We start from the raw sequence: 20351 nt of genomic DNA on the forward strand, positions 1-20351 counted from the left end.
GGGAGTTGCTGCATGCATATGATGGTGCACCAGTGACGAAAATGGGAAATGCTTAAAGGGTGGAGGGAGGCATTAAATGCCAAAAAAGTGAGCTATGTTATAGTGGCTAGAGCTGAACTTTGCAACTGCTGTTGAACTTAATTTACTTAGATACTGTTGTCTAGATTTTCATCCTATCAAAATAAAATTGACCTATCCGAATAAAGTCATTTCCTGTCATTCTACAATGCCAGCTGATGCTACAAGTTCACTCCACTCATTTCCATATCACCCAATAGAATTGGAAAATAAACATTTTCTTTTAATGTGGATCTATGTGTTGCCCAAGATGACTCAAGAATATTTTACAATCTGTTAACTTGCTCATGAGAAGAACTCATGAAGTATACTGAGATAATGATCTCAGAATTTGTTTTGCTGATATGAGGTAAAGCCAAGCCACCAGGTGGGACAAATCTTTTGGTTATACATTATAGTGGTATGATTAGAAACAAGACTCTATAAATTCTTTTCGCACCCTAAAATATATTTTTATCTGAAACTGTGCAATGGGTCCAACACCAATTTACATGCCTCCAGTGGCAGCAACATTTTACCATTATCAGAATCAGTGTCATCATAAAGCGTGGCAGGGAGGGAGTGATGGACTGATAAACTCACGAAAATTTGTAGATGCTAGGTGAAGGCAACTCACACTAAATAGTCTTGACCCAAAATGTTGACTGTTTATTCCTTTCCATAGATGCTGTCTGACCTGTTGAGTTCCTCCGGCATTTTGTGTGCATTAAGAAGTAATGGACCCAGTGGTGGATGAAGGTTTTAAAGGCTTGCTTGGAACTTCAAAAGTAAGTAATTTCATTTCAAAAATAAATCTTATTGATAATAATATATAATTTAACTCATGGTAAACCAACAAAATATTATTTTAACCTTCAACCCCAGCATGCTGAGGAAAACTAAAGGTTTCTGTGATGGACTTTTAACACAGGATGTGAGCTGAAAGGAAGCAAAGAAGATGTTTTTCATACAAACACCACAGTATGCAATTACAATTTGTTCTGTTCTAAGTCTCTCAGGTGTGCAGCCAACAAGATTTATAAGTATCATCATGACAGAAAAACCCAATTACCAACTTCTCAGAATGTTGATAAACTGATTTTCCCATTAAAGCATTTCTGTTGAGCCTACAGCCAAGTTATATATCAAGCAGAGTGAGATCTTTAAATGATTCAATTTATAATGTTCACAATATACAGAATAATGAATCATATTGTAAATGCAGTGGGTGTGATTTTTATTGTATGGTGGGTAAAACACAGGTAAGCAATGATTTGGCCAAGTAACACCAGCAGGTGGGAGATCAATATCGAGCAGGCAAGTGAGAATCCACATTAAGGTTTCAAGCCAAGGAAAATTAATTTCTCAGGCAAAATAATATTTTAAGAACTGAACTTCTCAACTGAAGGCAAGAATCATTTCTGTATGAGTGATCCATGCAATTTCCTTGCCTTAAATTAACTTTACACAAGTATAACAAAAGAATCATGGCACAAATTTGGCAAATCACACAAGCCTGTCATTAAGGGCCTGGCGACATTTAGCAATTGGGTTTCAGATTAAATTCCAGTGAATGGCACACAAAAGCATTACAATACATGAGAAAATTGCCAGATCATTATCTTAATGCCTTTGATAGAAATTTATGGATATAAGAAATTTACACATTCTAAATAAATAAAGACAGCAGGATATCACAGCAGGATATCATTGTGTGGCACAGATTTAACTGTAATACAATCCGTTATAAATTCTTTAAAAAATGAACATTCTTGCCAAGTTAAAAGTAGCTCATGACATTAGTTTTGTTGCTGAGTGTGCAGAGTGCACCACTGACTTCTTAAACTTTTCTTGGTAAAAGCAAAAGCTTCCATTTTGTTCAACAACTTTTTCAAGTGGAATAATATTCCCAGATTTTAATCCAGTTTCACACTCAGGAAAAAGTAGCCATTTGTTACAGCAATAGGTGCACATCCAAATCTGTTCCAGCCCAAGGCTCTTATTACACTTTTCTTCCAGGTTTTCTTTCCATAGTTGCCAAAGATTGCAACATATGCTGGAGAATTAGACAGAATTGACAGCACAGAAACAGATGATAGAGCCCAATATGTTCACACAGGGGTTCATGTACCATACAGTCTGTTTCATCTCTGTCTATCACATCTTCCTAGCTTCTTCCTTTTCATCCATACACTTAGCTTCTGTATTTTAATGTACCTACGCTGTTTGGGTTGACCAATGAATCACGACAGCACTTTTATACTCCAAGAAAAGAAATTTCATACAAGTAACTGACGGAATTTATTAATAATTAGTAACTTCCCATGTCTGTCTTATTAGCATACCAGCTGACTGAACTGTAATTTGCTTGAGTAACAGCAGCTATCTAATATCCTCTCTTTGGAGTTTTCTACACATGGACATCTAGACAACGGAGCCTGATCTTTATCTCATACAAATGCTTTCAAGATTTGGCAAAGTTGAGGCATTTTCCTTTTATTACCTAGGACACAGACACCTTCTCTAGTACCAACATTGGCTTTCCTTTCAAAAGTGATTTAATGATAATAGATCAGGAATCAGATCTGAACATTTTTTGAGACTTAAGGCTCATTATCAGGAAATGCACATTATTGAGAACTGGGATCGCTTATCTCCACCCCCTTAAATAAAGTTTAAAAAAAACATAAATAAACAGCTGATTCCAAGGGAATGGACAGACTTTGACACTAAACTGGAAACAAACGTAATAATTTGTCAAAGTAGAAACCAAGAAGGAATGTCACAGTTGCACAATGTGGGTGAACTTTCTGGAGATTATGTGCAGGTCACCTGGTTGCGACAGTATACAAGAAAGTAAACTCTCCATTCAAACTTCACAACTGAATCTGTTTATTTCATCTCTATTTTAATTCTACCTGTTCCAGATCTGATTCCTGGTCCAACAACATTTAATAATTTAAAAACAGTGAGACTGCTCAACAAGGTATCAGGTCTCCCAGTCTAGAGAATAGCAATATCCAAAGTTCTGATGGCCTGAACTTTCTTGAAAACATTTGTGCACTGAGTTGGCTTGACAACAAGATCAGGCTTCTACTGCTAAAGCCAGGGACTTATGCCAAAGAATAATATAAACTCTAAAAAGGAGAAAAAGGGCATACTCTTAAGGATCTTGCGGACATAAGGAGACCTGATGATCAAGTTTTATTTTTACACAGAGACTTGTGGGTATTTGGGATAAGCTGTCATAGGAAGTGGTAGAGGGGGATACAACTACAATGTTTAAAAGATCAGAAAGATTTAGAGGGCTATGGACCAAATGCTAATAAATGGGAACACTCAGGAAGACACCTTAGTTTGAATGGACAAAGGCTGAAAGGCCTGTTTCTGTGCTGTATGATTCTATGATTATTGCTCATTGCTCAATCACAATTACTGAACTGGTTATTCTATTATTATTATTATTATTATTATTAAGAAGAGAAAATCTGCAGGTGCTGGAAATCCAAGCAATACACACAAAATGTAAGAGGAACTCAGCAGGCCTGGCAGCATCAATGGAAAAGAGTACAGTTGATGTTTCGGGCCGAGAAACATCAGGGTTTCAGCAGGGTTGTTATTGCCTATCTGATCTAAACTGGTCATCTCATTATTACTGCTTCTGAAAGTTGTTTAATCAAATTTCAAATGTGTTCCCAACTAGATCTAGTATCATATTTCTTAGTTTTCTTCCTCTATTACTAAAGGCAGTGACATATGTGGATAATAAAATGAATACCAAAAAAAAGAGAAAAGGGGAGTTCTCCCAAGGATCTTGCCAATCTGTGTCTGTCAATCAATATTACTAAAACAGTTAATCTTATCATCACTATAGGAGTGGGTGGAGCTAGGGATGGCACCAGAGAGCAACTTCTCCCAGCTCATTAGTGAAACAATTGAATTTTTCCTATTCTAATGTCCCTGCTTTCCTTTTCATGGTGGGTGGGATTCCTTCGGGATCTTTGATCTACAGTGGCACTCAAGCACTGCAGTTCTGCACAGCGCGTGTTCCCATTCTTAGAGCTCGCTGATTGGCCGTGTTTCGGTGTGTCCAGGTTTGGCCTGAAGTCAGGCAACTTCAGGGCCCGTGCAGCCCTGTGCAGACAAATTCTCGTCGGTGTCACGTACTGAAGCGTAGTGGGGACTGCAACATCAAAGACAGTGAAAACGGCTGTTGGTGGGCCCAGCACTTGGCAATTGATTTGGCAATTCTCAAGTCGGGGAACTTGAAATAAAAAAGGAGGCTTCAGACTGACTGTAACATTGGAGTAGCAACCGTCGTCTCCCCTTTCACCATGGAAGGAGAGGGAGAGGGAGAGGGAGGGAGAGGGAGGGAGGGAGGGAGAGAGGGAGAGAGGGAGAGAGGGAGAGAGGGAGAGAGGGAGAGAGGGAGAGAGGGAGAGAGGGAGAGAGGGAGAGAGGGGGAGAGGGGGAGAGGGGGAGAGAGAGAGAGAGAGAGAGAGAGAGAGTATTTGAAGGACTTGCATGGTGGGTGGTGCGAAAGCTGATGCTTTATGCTAGAATAATATGAGGGGGGGAAGAGGGAGGGGTGAGGGTTGATGCTACTTGTATGTGGAGGGCGAGGGGCTTTGGGGTTCTTGCATCTTTCCGTCATTCTTTGGGGGATTTTATTCTGTTTCAAGGATGTCTGCGTAGAGTAAGAATTTTAGGTTGTATATCATATACATTCTTTGATATTAAATGGAACAACTGAACTATTGAACTAACTTAAGACCCTGCAGTAGGCAGATGAGTTGTTGAATTTTTTATCTTACAACAGTGACTCCACTTTAAATGTACTTCACATTTCATAAAACACTTCAGAATATCCTGAGGTCATGAAATGTGGTGCAAGAATACAAGTAGTTCTTTCCTTTAGTGTTGACTGCTTAAATCTAGGACAAGGGACATTACAGTTCAGAAAATTAAAATTTATTTAAAGACTGCGTATCATACTTTCACTACCTATTTTAAATTGGTAGGTCTCCAAACAGCATCACTGAGGTCGTAAGTAAACAGCTATGACAGTACAGATCTGTGATCAGTAGTTCAGAATTCCAAAGGTAACTCAAGAGCCTCTCCAGCACACAGCAGGTTGATGATTACGAAAAACGATCAGTATAGGTAACTTTATAGTACAGACCAGAGAGCACCTACCTCATCTGAACTCATCTCTGTGGAGGGAGTTTTGTAAACCAGCAAATTGCTTGGGTTTGGTGAAGGTCCACCCTGAAGTGGTACTGTTACATCAGAGGCGCAGGGTCCCATGAATGGATTCCAAACAGCCCATCTCAGTGTTTGCATATATGCCGTTTTATCCATGGAGGTGCTAGAAGACATCTGTAAACAAAAATATTTGCATCTTTAGCAAAACATTATGCAGAACTCATCATTAATTAGTATACACCAACAACAACTTTGAATTATGAAGAACTTCAATGTGGCAAAAATGTTGTAAAGCAAAATACAGGAATGTTATTCATATCAGACTTAAAAAGCACCACGATTTTTGAAAAGTATTTTCTGCGATTTTTATGAAATCCTTGTATTTTCATTAACCCACAAGCAATGCATAACTTTTCTTTTCAACGTCAATAACTTTGTTCATTTCAAAATTATTAATTTAATCAAAATTTTAAAAAAGTGTACAATTGGCTGACTCATGGTTTAACGCATAATCTAAGTTTTCCCCTTCGTGATCTTGGAATGTAATGCAGAGCTGAAGTGATTTATGCACACTTCATTAAAATCACACACATGTAATTTTAATAGGCAGAATTGCTGCTATAGAAGTGTTCTGCCATATAAAAAATACCCCATGGAATTTTTAGTTCTGAAATAATAAAGTAGTTACTAATTAAAGTGCTTTTGTAAAAGTTGCTAAATTACATAAAATTACAGGGATCATGCAACATAGAAAGAGGTAATTTGATTTAACTGCTTCAATCTGATTTGTATGCTCAGTACAAGCTTCCTTCTTCCTCCACGTCATCTAACTGAGCTTTTCCCTTTCTCCCTCATTCTATGTGTTTACATAGTTTGCCCCCAAATAAGTTATTTATAAGTTAATTTTTTTGACATTTTTAGATCGCCTCCTTACAACACAGAACACAGAGAGGTACAGCACAGTACAGGATCTTCAGCTCACAACCTTGTGCCAACCTTTTAACCTACTCTAAGCTCACTTTAACTCTTCTCTTCCATATAGCCCTCCATTTTTCCTTCATCAATGTGCTTAACTAAGAGTCACTTAAATGTCCCTAATGTTATCTGTCTCTACCACCAACCCTGGCAGGGCATTCCACATACTCACAACTCTTTGAGTAAAAACTTACCTCTGACATGCCTTCATACTTTCCTCCAGTTACCTTAGATAATGTCCTTTCATATTAGCCTTTGCCGCTCTGGTAAAAATGTGCTGGCTGACAACCCTATTTATACCTCGTATCATCTTAATACAACTCCGTTAAGTCACCTCTCATCCTCCTTCGTTCCAAAGACAAAAGCTCTAGCTTGCTCAGTGTATCTTCATAAGACGTGCTCTTTAATCCAGGCAAGTAAATAAATCTCCTCTGCATCCTCTCTGAAGTTTCCATATTTTTTACATGAGGCAACAATACCTGGATATATTATTCTTAGTTGGACTAACCAGAGTTGAAGGCCAACACACTATACACCTGTATTAACTTAAATCTTCTCCAGATTGAATTAGATCTGCCACGTCTCAGCCCAGCTCTGCATCCTATCAATGTCCCGTTGTAACCTATGACAAATTTCTACACTATCCAAACACCACCAACCCTTGAGTCATCTGCAAACTTACTAACTCACCCTTCCATGTCCACACATAAGTCATTCATAAAATTCACAAGAGCAGGGGTCCCAAAACAGATCCCTCTGGAACACCACTAGTCATGGACCACCAGGCAAAACACTCTTCATCTACTACCACCCTCCTTCTCTGACCTAGCTCATTCCAAATTCACGCAGCCTGATTTCTCTAGAACACACACTTCCTAATTGCCTGAATGAATCTATCGTAGGGAACCTTGTCAAAGGCCTTATTAAAATCCATATACACTACATTATACCTCTCTGATTTCATTAATTTCTCCTGTTACTTCCTTGAATAAGTCAGTCAGGCTTGTGAGACATGACCTGCCGTGGCAGAATAGGAACACACATGATGACGGTGGAGAACACTGGCAACATCAGTGGGGACTACAGCTTTAAACTAGGGCCTTAGACTTCTCTGCCAGACTACCACTTCTTTTCTGTTCTCTTAAGAGACAGAAAAACAAAAAACTCCGACTAGGTAACAAAAATACTATGGGAGAAAATGATGAGAGCTTCTGAGCTTTCTCTATGGGTGGTGAAGGGCTTCTTTGTTATTTAAAATGTTAGTTACTGTTCTCAGAAGTTAGTAACCTGATCAAAGGCTCACTATCCCACAAAGAAGAATTCAAAAACTCTCATAATTTTTTTCCTTTGGCCCTTTTTATTAGCTAGTCTATGAGTCACTAGCAAAAGTTAGTTGCTTTTCTCTCACTCAGTGAGAACAGAGAACAAGCTAGAGACCTGAGAATGCCAAATAAAGTAATGTAAAATGGGATAAAATCATATTGCCTAATTTTGATATGAGTAGGACTAACCCTATTGTTTATCTGGAATATAACCAAATTATCCTTGTAAGGGAATAAATAGTTCAAACTGGAGTAGAATTAGTGTATAGCATTAACACAAAATGGATGAATGCACTTTGGGACCTCATTTTACCTTTATTTGACTTCTATAGATTAAAAAATCAAATGAGATGTTAAATGGACTGCCAATTCACTTTCATCTATTTTGAGTTAGTGTTTAAGTTTCAACATCTCAGAAGCTATTGATTATATACTTTTTGGATAAAACTTCCGACTTTGCTGTCTTTATTCACTTCAAAAATGCTATTGAAGGATCAAAATGAATATAATTTCAAATATTGAGGTTTTCAAATAAACAGAACATTTCATGACCACAAACTGCGAGCTTGTGCAATTAGCAATTTGGTAAATCTGCTCCTTGAACAAGATCAACAGAGTGATGAAAGCTGAGTCTATTTAGTGCTGGAAAAGGATGATTAATAAATTAAGAACACAAAACAATATAAACATGATGACAATTCTGCAGGATTTGTACATTTCCAAATGAATGCCGACTGGCAACCATAACATAAGCTGGTGCAAGGCTTTGAGATGTGCTGCATCAAATAAAGATCAGAAAACTGAAAATCTGTTTATAAATCCAAATGAATTAACCCAAGAGATTTTATGCATTACAGTTTCTAGTGTATAATTTTTCAATTAAAATATTCAATTATTTTCCAATTGGATGCATTTTTGTGTTTTCAAATTAGTTTTCCAACATTACAAATCAATCATATGAGCAATGAATTTAGTAATGATGTAATTGTTCAGTGAAATGGGTCTCAATGGATCAGTTTACTACAAAACAGAATAAAATTTATGATATGAATATACAAATTATGCCTAGAACAAAGACGATGGAATTGATTTGGGAAATTTAGTCTATAAGGCAAAGGTTGTTTGAATAAAATATAAACAGTAAGAGGATTGTCAATTTCTATGTCTTTTTAATAATAATAACTTAATAGAGCACTTCTCATATAAATGATCTAATTCAAAGTACTTTACAATGGCATAAAAATACAAATTTGAAAATGAAATGAAGAATAAAAATAAAAATATGTAAATAAAAGACAAAAAGATGTTAGTTAAAAGCAAGGTTAAATAAATAGATTTTGAGCTGACATTTAAAAGTGCCAACTGAGTCTACATCCATTATAATTTTAGGTACAGTATTGAATTCCACAGTTCAGGAGCGTAGTTTAAAAAAAAACTGACCTGCCAATTATCTTTTGAGGGAGATTGTTTAAAGTTAAGATACTGGAGGAAGAAGACTTGAGAACTTTAGCAGGATTGATGTACCAAACCATTAAGAGCTTTAGAAACAAGGACCTTAAAATCAATTCTAAAAGATACAAAAAGCCAATGCAGAGTAGCAAGAACTGAAGTGATATATTCCCTCATTCTGGTTTTGGTTAAAAGTCTAGCAGCAGCATTCCAGATGAGTTGAATATTGTCAATAGATTGCTTTGGAAGGTCTGTACATTGCAGTTATTTAATCTATTTAATATAAGGACATGAATTAGTTGTAATGCCCTGGTTCACACCTTTACTGTTATGCTGAGGTTTTTTTCCCACCATCATCATGTGACAGAAACAAACATATCTTTGCAATATTTCTCAAGTGTAAGAATGCTGCTCTGGTCCCTTTCTTTATGTGGGATTTCAAAGTTAAATCTAAATCAAAGGTAACACCCAAGCTAGTTACTTCTGATGTCACGGGGGGCCAAGTTCTCAAGTTTATACAGAAATTTATCTCTTTTGGCTTTGGGATCAACCAAAAGTATTTCAGTTTTATTTTCATTTAGTTTTACAAAATCGTTACTCATCCATTTGTTTATTGCAGCCATACATCATCAGGCTCAATGGAGATATACATACAATTGTGTGTCACCTGCATTAACTGTGGAAATGAAGTTTATGCTCTCTAATGTCTCCTAATGGAAGCGTGTACTGTGTAAGGAGAAGAGTATGGGACCAGGACCACTATTCATTAGTTGAATATCAGCCCTTCACAATGTTAAAGTAACCAAAATTTGATTTTTACCAGTTTTCTGACACAAAATAAATGTATAATTAGAAAAGTGGTTTATAATTAATTAGCTTACAATATATAAAACATTCTTTGTAAAGATTTTTTAACAGGAACTAAATTCAAGTTCCATTTACTTACTTAAACTAGAGGCAAGAACAGATCTTGAATTATTAATAACTAGGAATGCAGTTCTTTTTAAGTTCTTGCTATTTATTATGTTAGGATAGAATAGAGCTTCATCTATTGAATTAGCATCCAGAGTTTTGGACCATTGATCCAAATGTTGTGGATGTTGGTTAATTGTCCATTGGTTAGTTGGGGTAGCACTTAGCTGGGACAACTCAAAGAACAAAAGCTAATTGAGAAAATAGTTGGGATTCCCTTTCTCTATTTGGGACACTATTCCACTTAATTGGGACAGGAGACTGTTACTGTACTGCTTCTAATTAGCGTCTGTCATGTGTATTCATATGGCTTTTGGACACTACACCATGCTTAAGAAATATAGTATTGGTAGTGTTCTAATTTGTTCTGTATTTTATTTAAATACATAATTATTTCTCAGTTAAATGGAAGTTTCAACAATTTCCATGAAACTTCAGCAAATTGGGGCAGCCCTTAACTGGGCCAAAATGTAATGATCTCAATGTGTCCCAATTAACCAGAACCAACTATATATGGATCTGAATCCCACAGTGTCAGTTAGGGAATATAAATGTAAATAATTAACTAAATCTGGAATGTGGAAAAAAATAACTAAGCAAGCCTTGGGAACTTGACAATAAAATGATAAAGTTATTGTAAAAATCATGTGATTTACTAATGTCCAAGTAACAACAGCAACATTCCTACAGCTTGGCAAGGCAACCCTATTCAAGTAATGTTATGGCTGCAAACCAGAAAAAAACTAGAGTCACAGAGTCTAATAAATAAGCCCACAACGGTCAATGCCAATCATAGAATATCCATCTGTATTAATATGATCCTCTAGAAAGTGGTCTGTAGCCTTTCATTTCTTGGCAATTCAGGTGTTTCTCCACATACTTCTTAAATGTTGTGAGTCTCCATCCCCAGCACCCACTTAGGTGAAGCATTCCAGATTCATATTGCCATCTTCCTCAGATTCTCTCTAAACCTTTTACCCCTCTGGTTTTCTGCACCACAGCAATGGGGAAAAGTTACTAATTATTGGAATTAGGAATTATTATTTCTAATTATACAGTCTATGTGTGATTTTGTACATCCCAGTCATGCACCACCTCAACTTCCTTCACTCCAGGGAAACAAACCCAGCCTATCAAAAACCTTGGTTTAACAGAGAGGTTCGCCTCCTGCTCAAAGCCAGATTCAGCCTTCAGATCTGGAGACCAGAAGGCTTACAGCTCAGCTAGGGTCAACCTGAGGAGGGGAATCTCTCATGCTAGACACACATACAAACAGAGTATCAAGGATCATTTCAACTCCTCGGACCCCTGGTGCCTGTGGCATGGCATATAGGTCATTACAGACTTCAAACCACCTAGTACTGTGCCCCCTTCCAGTTCTGCTTCCCTTCCTGATGAACTCAATTACTTCTACGCTCGCTCTGACCGAGAGAACAAGGAGATCACCTCCAAAGCGGATCTCCCACCCGGTGAACTGCCTCTTTCACTTTCCACCTCCGATGTTTATGCCACCCTTAGCAGGGTGAATACATGGAAGGTAGCTGTCTGGATGGAATACCTGGCCATCTGCTCATCTATGCAGGGCAGTTGGCCAGGGTCTTCACGAACATTTTCAATCTGTCCCTGGCCCAGGCAGTTGTCTCCACAAGCTTCAAAATCGCCACCATTGTGCCAGTGCTGAAGCATTCCACTGCCATGGGCCTGAATGACTTCTGCCCTGTTGCACTCATCCCCATCATTGCAAAGTGCTTTGAGAGACTGGTTCTATCACATCTGAAATCCTGTCTGCCCACTACCCTGGACCCCCATCAATTTTGCCTATCGCACCAACAGGTCAACAGAGGATGCCATCTCCACGGCACTTCACTCTGCCCTGACCCACCTGGACAGCCCCAACTCTTACATCAGAATGCTATTCATTGACTTTAGTTCGGCATTCAATACTGTGATCCCCTCCAAGCTGATCGCCAAATTTCACCAGCTTGGTATCAGCTCATCCCTCTGCAATTGGACCTTGGACTTTTTGACTAACAAACCCCAATCTGTTACGTTAGACAACCTCTCCTCCTCCACTTTCACCCTGAACATCAGCGTGCCTCAAGGCTGTGTGCTGAGCCCTCTTCTGTACTCCCTTTTCACCTATGACTGCGTTCCTGCACATGGTTCTGACTCTATAACTAAGTTCGCAGACGACACCACAGTGGTTGGCCTGATCAGAGGGGATGATGAGACGGCCTACAGGGACGAGGTCCAGCACCTGGCCGCGTGGTGTGCCAACAACAACCTGGCCCTTAACACCCAGAAGACCAAGGAGATCATTGTGGACTTCAGGCATGCTAGGAGCTCACTCACGTCCCCATCTACATCAATGGAGCTGTAGTGGAGCGTGTATCAAGCTTCAAATTCCTTGGTGTCCACATTTCCAAGGATTTCACCTGATCCCTGAACTCCTCCATCCTGATTAAAAAGACGCAACAGCGCCTTTATTTCCTGTGGAGCATCAAGAAAACTCACCTCTGTCCCAGGATACTGACTGACCTTTACCACTGTACCATTGAGAGCATACTCACCAACTGCATCTCAGTGTGGTATGGCAATTGTCCCGTATCAGACTGCAAAGCACTCCAGCATGTGGTGAAAACCGCCCAGCGGATTACTGGCACCCAATTGCCCACCATTGAGAACATCTACCATAAACGCTGCATGGACAGGGAGAAAAGCATTATCAAGGATGCATCTCACCCTAACTATGGTCTTTTTACTCTCCTCCTATCGGTAGGCGCTACAGAAGCCTCCACTCCCACACCAGCAGGCACAGGAAGAGCTTCTTCCCTGAGGCTGTGACCCTGCTGAACCTCACATCACAGTGCTAAGCAGTATTGCTCCCATATTGTACTGTCTTAGTACTTTCATATTTGTGTGCTATAGCACTTACTTTTTATTCACAGTTATTTTGTAAATAACACTATTCTTCGCATTTCTAGTTAGATGCTAACTGCATTTCATTTGGCTTTGTATCTGTACTTGGCACAATGGAAATAAAGTTGAATCTAATCTAATCTAATTTCCTGGTAAACTTCCAGAACAATCACATCCTTCCCATCCTGCAAAAGCAGAACTGTCCATGCAACAGCTGTAATGGCCTAACCTATCTGTATTAAGTTGTTCCATAACTTCTCTGTTCTTATGTTCTTACCCTGGCTAATGAAGGCACATATTCCATATGCCTTCTGCCTCACTGTGCTACCTTCTTCTGTGATCCTTGGACTTGTACACCAAGATCCCCAAGGCATTATTCATTATAGCATTACCTTACATTTGTGAAGATTACATTCCATCTGCTGTTACAAGTGGTAGTAGGCAATGTCAATCCTGTCATCCATCAGCAATTAACCACAAATAAGTTACATACTAAAGCCCAATCTCGGTCTCACCACTACAATTTGGCTCCTGACCACATCAGAAACATGATCCAAAAAAAATACTTCCAAAGGTTATTGCTGGAGTGCTTTGCAGTCTGATACGGGACAATTGCCATACCACACTGAGATGCAGTTGGTGAGTATGCTCTCAATGGTACAGTGGTAAAGGTCAGTCAGTATCCTGGGGCAGAGGTGAGTTTTCTTGATGCTCCACAGGAAATAAAAGTGTGACATTATGGAAGTACAGTAAAAATTAAGTCAAGGTAAATCAAAGGGAAAACTCAACAGAGTTGGCACTATATCTCAAGTTCAGGTTCTAGTTCAAGTTTAACTTTCATTCAACCATACATGAATACAGCCTTTAGCACTCCAGTGGAGCGCACCAGCTCTGATGTCTCTCTCCTGGTTGTCTGCATGCAGGCAACATGGAAGTTTGAGGCCTAGTCCACGCTACAATCAGGGCCACACAGCTTCCCTGCTGTGGACCCCACCGTTCACCAATGAACCTGTGAAACAGATTTGCAGCATTCCACATTAACAGAGTGCAACAGAGACTTGCGATCACAAGAATAACAACTAAAATGATCACTTGCAGTTAGACTGCGTACTTTCTTCATGCACACACTCCAACATCTCTCTGACGCGCAGTATCACGATCCACACAAAGTCCAGCTCCTTCAGTTTCTCTGTCAATGAGCAATTCACTAATAGGGGTGCACCTGCAGTACTTTAAGTTCTTTATGTCCAGCAGGGTCTTGAGGTTGTGAAAAAAACATATCTTAAAAAGACAATAACACCTTTGGTTGGCCCCACAGAAGCTACTGCATCTGAGCACACCGCCATCTTACCAGAAGTCCTCACAAAAGGGAAGATAATTGCGCTTCTTGGAAGTAAATGATTCTGTCTCAGAGTATTACTGCAGGAGTTCTACATGGCAGTGTCCCAGCCCCAACCATCTTCAACAACTTTACCAATGAAATAGGTGTATGATTTAGGAGTAGGTGTAGGCAAGTTAGCTCCACAAGACTGACCTGCTTTTTAATAAGATCATAACAATCTCAGTGTAACCTCAATCCTATACTCTTGTTCATGCACAGTTAACTTTCAACCCCAGCTGATAAAGAATCTGTCTATCACTGACATAAAAATGTTTAAAAATTCTTCTTCTACTTACTCTGGGAAGCCACTTATGACCTGAGCTGTAAATTCACCTCATGTCTGTGTTAAGTGGACAACTCCTATTTTTAAACTGATGCCTAATTTTCCACATGAAGAAATATTTTCTCCACATTCACCCTTTCAGGAACCCATGGGAGCTTATATATTTCAATCAAAACTGTCTTCCTCCTACCTTCAAACAGGCAGAAGCAAAAGAGCAAGGGTCCAGAAGTAAGGACAACAAAGAGGTGTTCACAGGAAGCAAGGGTGTGGCTACAGGATTGCTCTGAGTCAATAGGCAAGGCCATATTGAAAGGGTAACCAGGGGATTTGAATTAATACATTACAATTGTCACAGGATATTCACAGATATCTTTAACCTCTTGCTTTGACAGTCTGAGGACATACCTGCTTCAGGAAGGCTTCAATTATACCAGTGCCTAAGAAGAACGTGATAACCTGCTTTAATGACTACCATCCAGTAGCACTTACAGTATATCTCTGTGAATAAGCTGCTTCTCAATTCCTGCCTGAGCAGTGACGTGAATCTGCTCCGAGTTGCCTACTGCCACAACAGGACAACATAGGATCCCATTTCATTGGCTCTTAACTCAACTTTGGAACATCTAGACAGTGAAAATGCATACATCAGAATGCTCTTCATTGACTACAGCTCCGGATTCAATACTATCATCCCCTCAAAACTAATCAATAAGCTTCAAAACCTAGGCCTCAATACCTCTTGGTGCAACTGGATTCTCGATTTCCTCACTTGCAGACCCAAGTCAGGTTGGATTGGCAACAAAAGTTCCTCCACATTCTCCATCAGCACAGGTGCACCAGAAGGCTTAACCCACGGCTCTACTCCCTTTATACATGACTATGAGGCTAAGCACAGCTTTTTGTATTTTCAGTTTGTTGTCACATGTACAATTGCTGGTTGTTTGTTCCATTGGGTGTGGTCTTTCATTGATTCTATTGTGTTTCTTGTATATACTGTGAATGCCCACAAGAAAATGAATCTCAGGATTGTATATGGTGACATATATGTACTTTGATAATAAATTTACTTCAAACTTTTAACTCTCCCTCTTCTAAATTCCAGCAGATACAGATTGTCCATAGTTTAAGGATCTCATGCCATTGCAAACAAATTTGTGCTAAAACCCCATGAACTAAGTTTCTAAATGGTGAGTAACTGATGATGAGGTTTTTTTTTAGGTAAGTAACGGAATAACGTAACTTGTCATGAAGACATTTGATTTCAATGTTTTGTGTTAACATATTTTGAAGTTATTTTAAAAATAAAGCATATTTTGAAATATGAAAATTATATGAACCTAGTTTTCCTCAGAAGACAACCCACCCTTTTGAAATAAGTTAACCTCTCTAAGTTGCTTCAAATTCATTTATATCCTTCTTTAAACAAGAAAAATACTGTATACATTACAAATATTTTCACATTAATGTCCTATATTACTTGAAGCATAAGCTCCCTACTTTCAATTCCCCTTCCTATAAACAAAAACATTCTGTGAGCTTTTCTAATTACTGGCTGGGCCTACATTGCACCTTCTATCCTCCATCCTACACATTTATATAAATTCTGAAAGTTTGAGACCCCAGCAATGATCCCAATGACACACTATTCATTACATCCTGCCAATCACAAAAAGGATCCTATTTGTTTCCTCAAATTGACGAAGATGGTAATTATTGGGCACGGCAATGAAGTAATTGTAACTTGCCAGGTCATCTGTCAACATTCTGATTGGTGGCAAAATATTACTTCATTTTTGCTTGGACTGTTTCTTTATAGAGGTTTTCATTCATGGTTTAGGGTTTATTTGTGATGACAATCTTTTAAATATTATAACTTAGGAATCATAATGGCACTGAGCTGCGACATACGTTGAAGTCAGGATTCAGGTTTAGTTGTGTTTTTAGGTTTATAGAGAAGGCTTTGGGGAAGTGCAGGGTATTAGAAGACAGATTAAGGGTTAGCAACAAGGATGAAGAGGAGTTAGAGGTTAGGGGCAGTAAATGAAGAGTCTGGGCAGGAGCCAGTGTTCAGAGTCCCAGTTGAAGCACTTCACAATTGAAGGCCAGCAATTCCAGAGGTCAGGTCAGCAAGCGCTGAGGAGACCCGTGATCCCAAAGTTGGCATATGGGCAGGAGTAATGAGGGCTGGATCACTGGGGTCAGAGGTTGTGCAAATCCAGAAGTCAAGGCCTGAAGCTCAAACCTGTGATCAGTGAGACCTGAGATACCCAGATGTCAGCAACGTCATAAGCTGGAGTCCCAGTGTCTGTGAATCTGAGAGTCCAGGGCCAAGGACTTCAGGCCCAGAAGCAGTCTGGAGACCTGTCTGTGCGTGTGAGTGGGTGGATTAGGCCAGAAAGCTTAAATTCTGTTGAAAGGAAAATGTCATTGAGCTATTATTAAAGGCACTTCAAAAATTTCAAAGTAACCAGACAAGATAAACATGTTTTTATAAAAGTAAAATCATGCTTGATATATTAGTATTCTTAAATTATATTATATTTAAATATATAGATATATTTAAATTTCCTGCAGGCATTTGATAACATGAAGTTATTGTGAAAAATAAAAACTCAGCGTGTGGGTGATAGTTACTGTTGTGGACAACATGAAATAGAGTAGACACAAATATGTCATTTTCTGGTTGGCAAGATACCTTTGTTACTCAGTACCTCAAAACCATGCACTGGGGAAGATAGAGGTCCTGCTAATTGATGGAAGCAGTGAACCACCTCACACACTAAATCAGCCACAATAATGAAAGAGTTAATTGTTCATACATTGATCCTATTATCCACCACAGGACCCAGAAATCCAGACTGTAGGTAACCCTCTCAGAAGTAAATAATCCTCAATCTTGAAGAACTGCCGAACAGTGAGAAGACAGAAGATTGCCATAAAACTTGTATGCTCCAAGCCATCATAAACAATGCTTCATGAATTGTAAAGAAAGTGAAGCTTTCCCTAAGACTTAATGAAATGGCAACTTATTCTTTAATTTCTCATAGCTTCAAATACTTTTCTATTTTATTTATTATTTTATTGGTGACAAAAATTTGGAGTGACTGCACAAATTCCAACCTAAAGTAACTTGCTTAAAGTAAGATAACACTGAACCAATAAATTTGAAATATTTGCAAACCACTCTTAATTTAATAGCAAACATATTGCAAGCAATTGGACTAGCTTCACTGAAGTGCTCCATCTCTCTTACCAAATTCAAGGCAGTTCCACTGAGTGCATTGCAAAAATCAATTGGCTTTAATCATCATCCCAGGAAAACTGCTTCATTAAAATAAATCCAATGCATAATTTAGCAGCTGAGTGCCCATTTGTCTTATTCCATCTAATCCAAATCTCAGCTCAGTGAACATGCATAATGGAAAATGATTATCAGAATCAATCACATACAGGGAAACACTAATTCCCTGTAGGTGGTGTAAAAAAAACACCTGCACTTACTTCATATTGTGGATTAACGAGTGTGGTCAGGGAAAAAACTTTGAAATGGTTTTATTTTGAATTTATTATACAAAATTTGTATTTTTTACTTGAAAATACAAATGCAATTAATATGTCAGTGAAGCAAACTAGAGTATAATCCCAGATTTCAAGTAGAATAAACATAATCTGTTCCACCAGCATTTTGTGTGTGTTGTTGTTTGAATTTCCAGCATCTGCAGATTTCCTCGTGTATAATCTGTATGCACTGTTTATGTTAGTATATAAAAAGCTAGCATCACCCCTAGCAAGCAACAATCATAGAAGAATTTCCTGTACAGGAATATCAGAATGTGGAGAATTAAAAGAAGGGTTTGAAAAGTCAGAGTAAATTCCGCATGATTACAAACCGAGGATGAGGGTACCAAAACACAGACAGAGATAATAAAATGAAAGATGGGAAAATATTAATAAATTTGAAAGAGAGACAAGCAACTAGTTAATAAACTCCATAAATTTAGTGTAGGATAGTATAATTGTCTAGGAAAAATAAGGAGGCCAAATATCTATTAAGACCACTAAAGATGTTAAAATCTAGAGGTACAGAACTGAAGTGCTAAATTTATACAGAAGCTCAGTTAGAACATGTTTGGAGCACTATATGCAGCTCTGGTCATCATAATAAATTTTAAAAAATCAGTAAATACTTTTTTAATATAAAGAGTTAGAAGCATTTATTGTTAGACCAGAAAAGTATTGTGTACAGAATCTGTCCGCCATACAACAGGAAGAATGTGGTAGCAACAGAGAAAGCACAGAGATTTACCAGAACACTACCTGGAATAAAGTTATAAGGCGAAATTGGACAGACTGGGTTTATTCTCATAGTGACAAAGGGGACTATTCGGAGATTGACAAAATTATGAGGGGCATAGATAAGATTGATAATCAGAATCTCCTTCAAAGGGCAGGGGAGTCTATTTTAAATTTAAGGGCATAAATTTAAGGTGAGAGGGGAGAAATTTAACTTTTGCAGAGGGTGGTGAATACTTGGAACACACTGCTAGATGGGGTAGAGGAGGCAGATACTATTACAATACTTAAAAAGTACTTGGGTAGGAAAGGAGTAAAAGGAGACAGGCCTAATATGGATAAATAGGATTGATGTGGACAGGCATGGACCAGATACATCGTAAGGGCTTATTTTGGTGCAGTAGGTTTCTATGATTCTATGTTATCAGTGAAGATACGAAGTGGACAACTGAACCAGATTAGAAAATTATTAGAAAAGACTGAACAAACCAGGCTTTGTTCTCTCAAAAACAGGTGGCCGTAGGATGACTTACAGGTGTTGTCAAAGATTGTATAAAGGATTTAACAAATATCGTGTTCTCGCATGCATGCGAGATCAGAACCATAAGCATGACAACTGTATGCTCTTTGCTTTTGCAGTTTGCAAAGGCAAGTAACAGTGCTGGACCTACCAAAAGAATATCCTTTAATGAAGACAGAAAATTAACAGTGACAATTGGTACAACGAGACAATGAAGTTATGCCTTGTGGAACACTATTCTTAAAAGTACCCCTAGTTACACGACAACTAATAAAGTCAAGAGTTCAGAAGAAACTTCTTAACTCTGAGAATAGATTTAATGTTCCATTTGCTACAACACAAACTAGTTCAAGTGAAGTTAAACAAAACAATTGAGGGAGAAGAGATAGAACACTATGTCAATAGTCAGATGCAGAATGGTAGATGAGGCACGAGGAATACACAAGCACAGCACAGTCGAGCTGAATAGCTTGTTTCAATGCTGCAATTACCTAGAATGTAAAAAAGCTACAGCACTTCTCCGATGTGCAACATATGGCTTGGGCGACAAAAACTGGCTAACTAGTAGCAAAATAGAGGCAGGAATTCAATCGCACTACAGCATTGGAAGAGCAGGAAAGGAAACAAGTTATTTGCTTGACTATACACTTATGTGATGACTGAACTGCAACTGAACTCCATTTACCTGGTTTTTGCTGCTTCATCCTTCAATAAATATCTAACACCCTCAGTTTTTAAAGTAGCAGGTCACTTGTTACCTTTTGTACGGCAAAGGTCTAATTATCACCCAATCATTCTTTGAGGAAGTACTTTATAATAATCCACATTGGCTACAATTTTAATATATTGTTCTTTGTTCTTGATTCCCTAACAAAGAGAAATAGTTTCTTTTCATCCACTTTAGCAAATTCTATTAACATTCTAAACACCACATTCAAATTTCCCTCACTTTGATTCTGAACAACAGAAAATTTA

The 20351-nt window shown here is 38.4% G+C and overlaps 1 protein-coding gene across 4 annotated transcripts in view; it reads right to left on the reverse strand.

The window, feature by feature from the left end:
- Nucleotides 1-20351, reverse strand: part of nphp4 (nephronophthisis 4) — a 417576-nt gene that overhangs the window by 170104 nt on the left and 227121 nt on the right. For all 4 annotated transcript variants that reach the window (XM_059951738.1, XM_059951740.1, XM_059951739.1 and 1 more), the window contains exon 9: nt 5254-5436. In XM_059951738.1, coding sequence (XP_059807721.1) covers nt 5254-5436 — 183 coding nt within the window. The remainder of the gene's footprint in view (nt 1-5253; nt 5437-20351) is intronic.

Source organism: Hypanus sabinus, chromosome 27 (genome assembly GCF_030144855.1).
Source record: "Hypanus sabinus isolate sHypSab1 chromosome 27, sHypSab1.hap1, whole genome shotgun sequence".
NCBI classification, from domain to species: domain Eukaryota; kingdom Metazoa; phylum Chordata; class Chondrichthyes; order Myliobatiformes; family Dasyatidae; genus Hypanus; species Hypanus sabinus.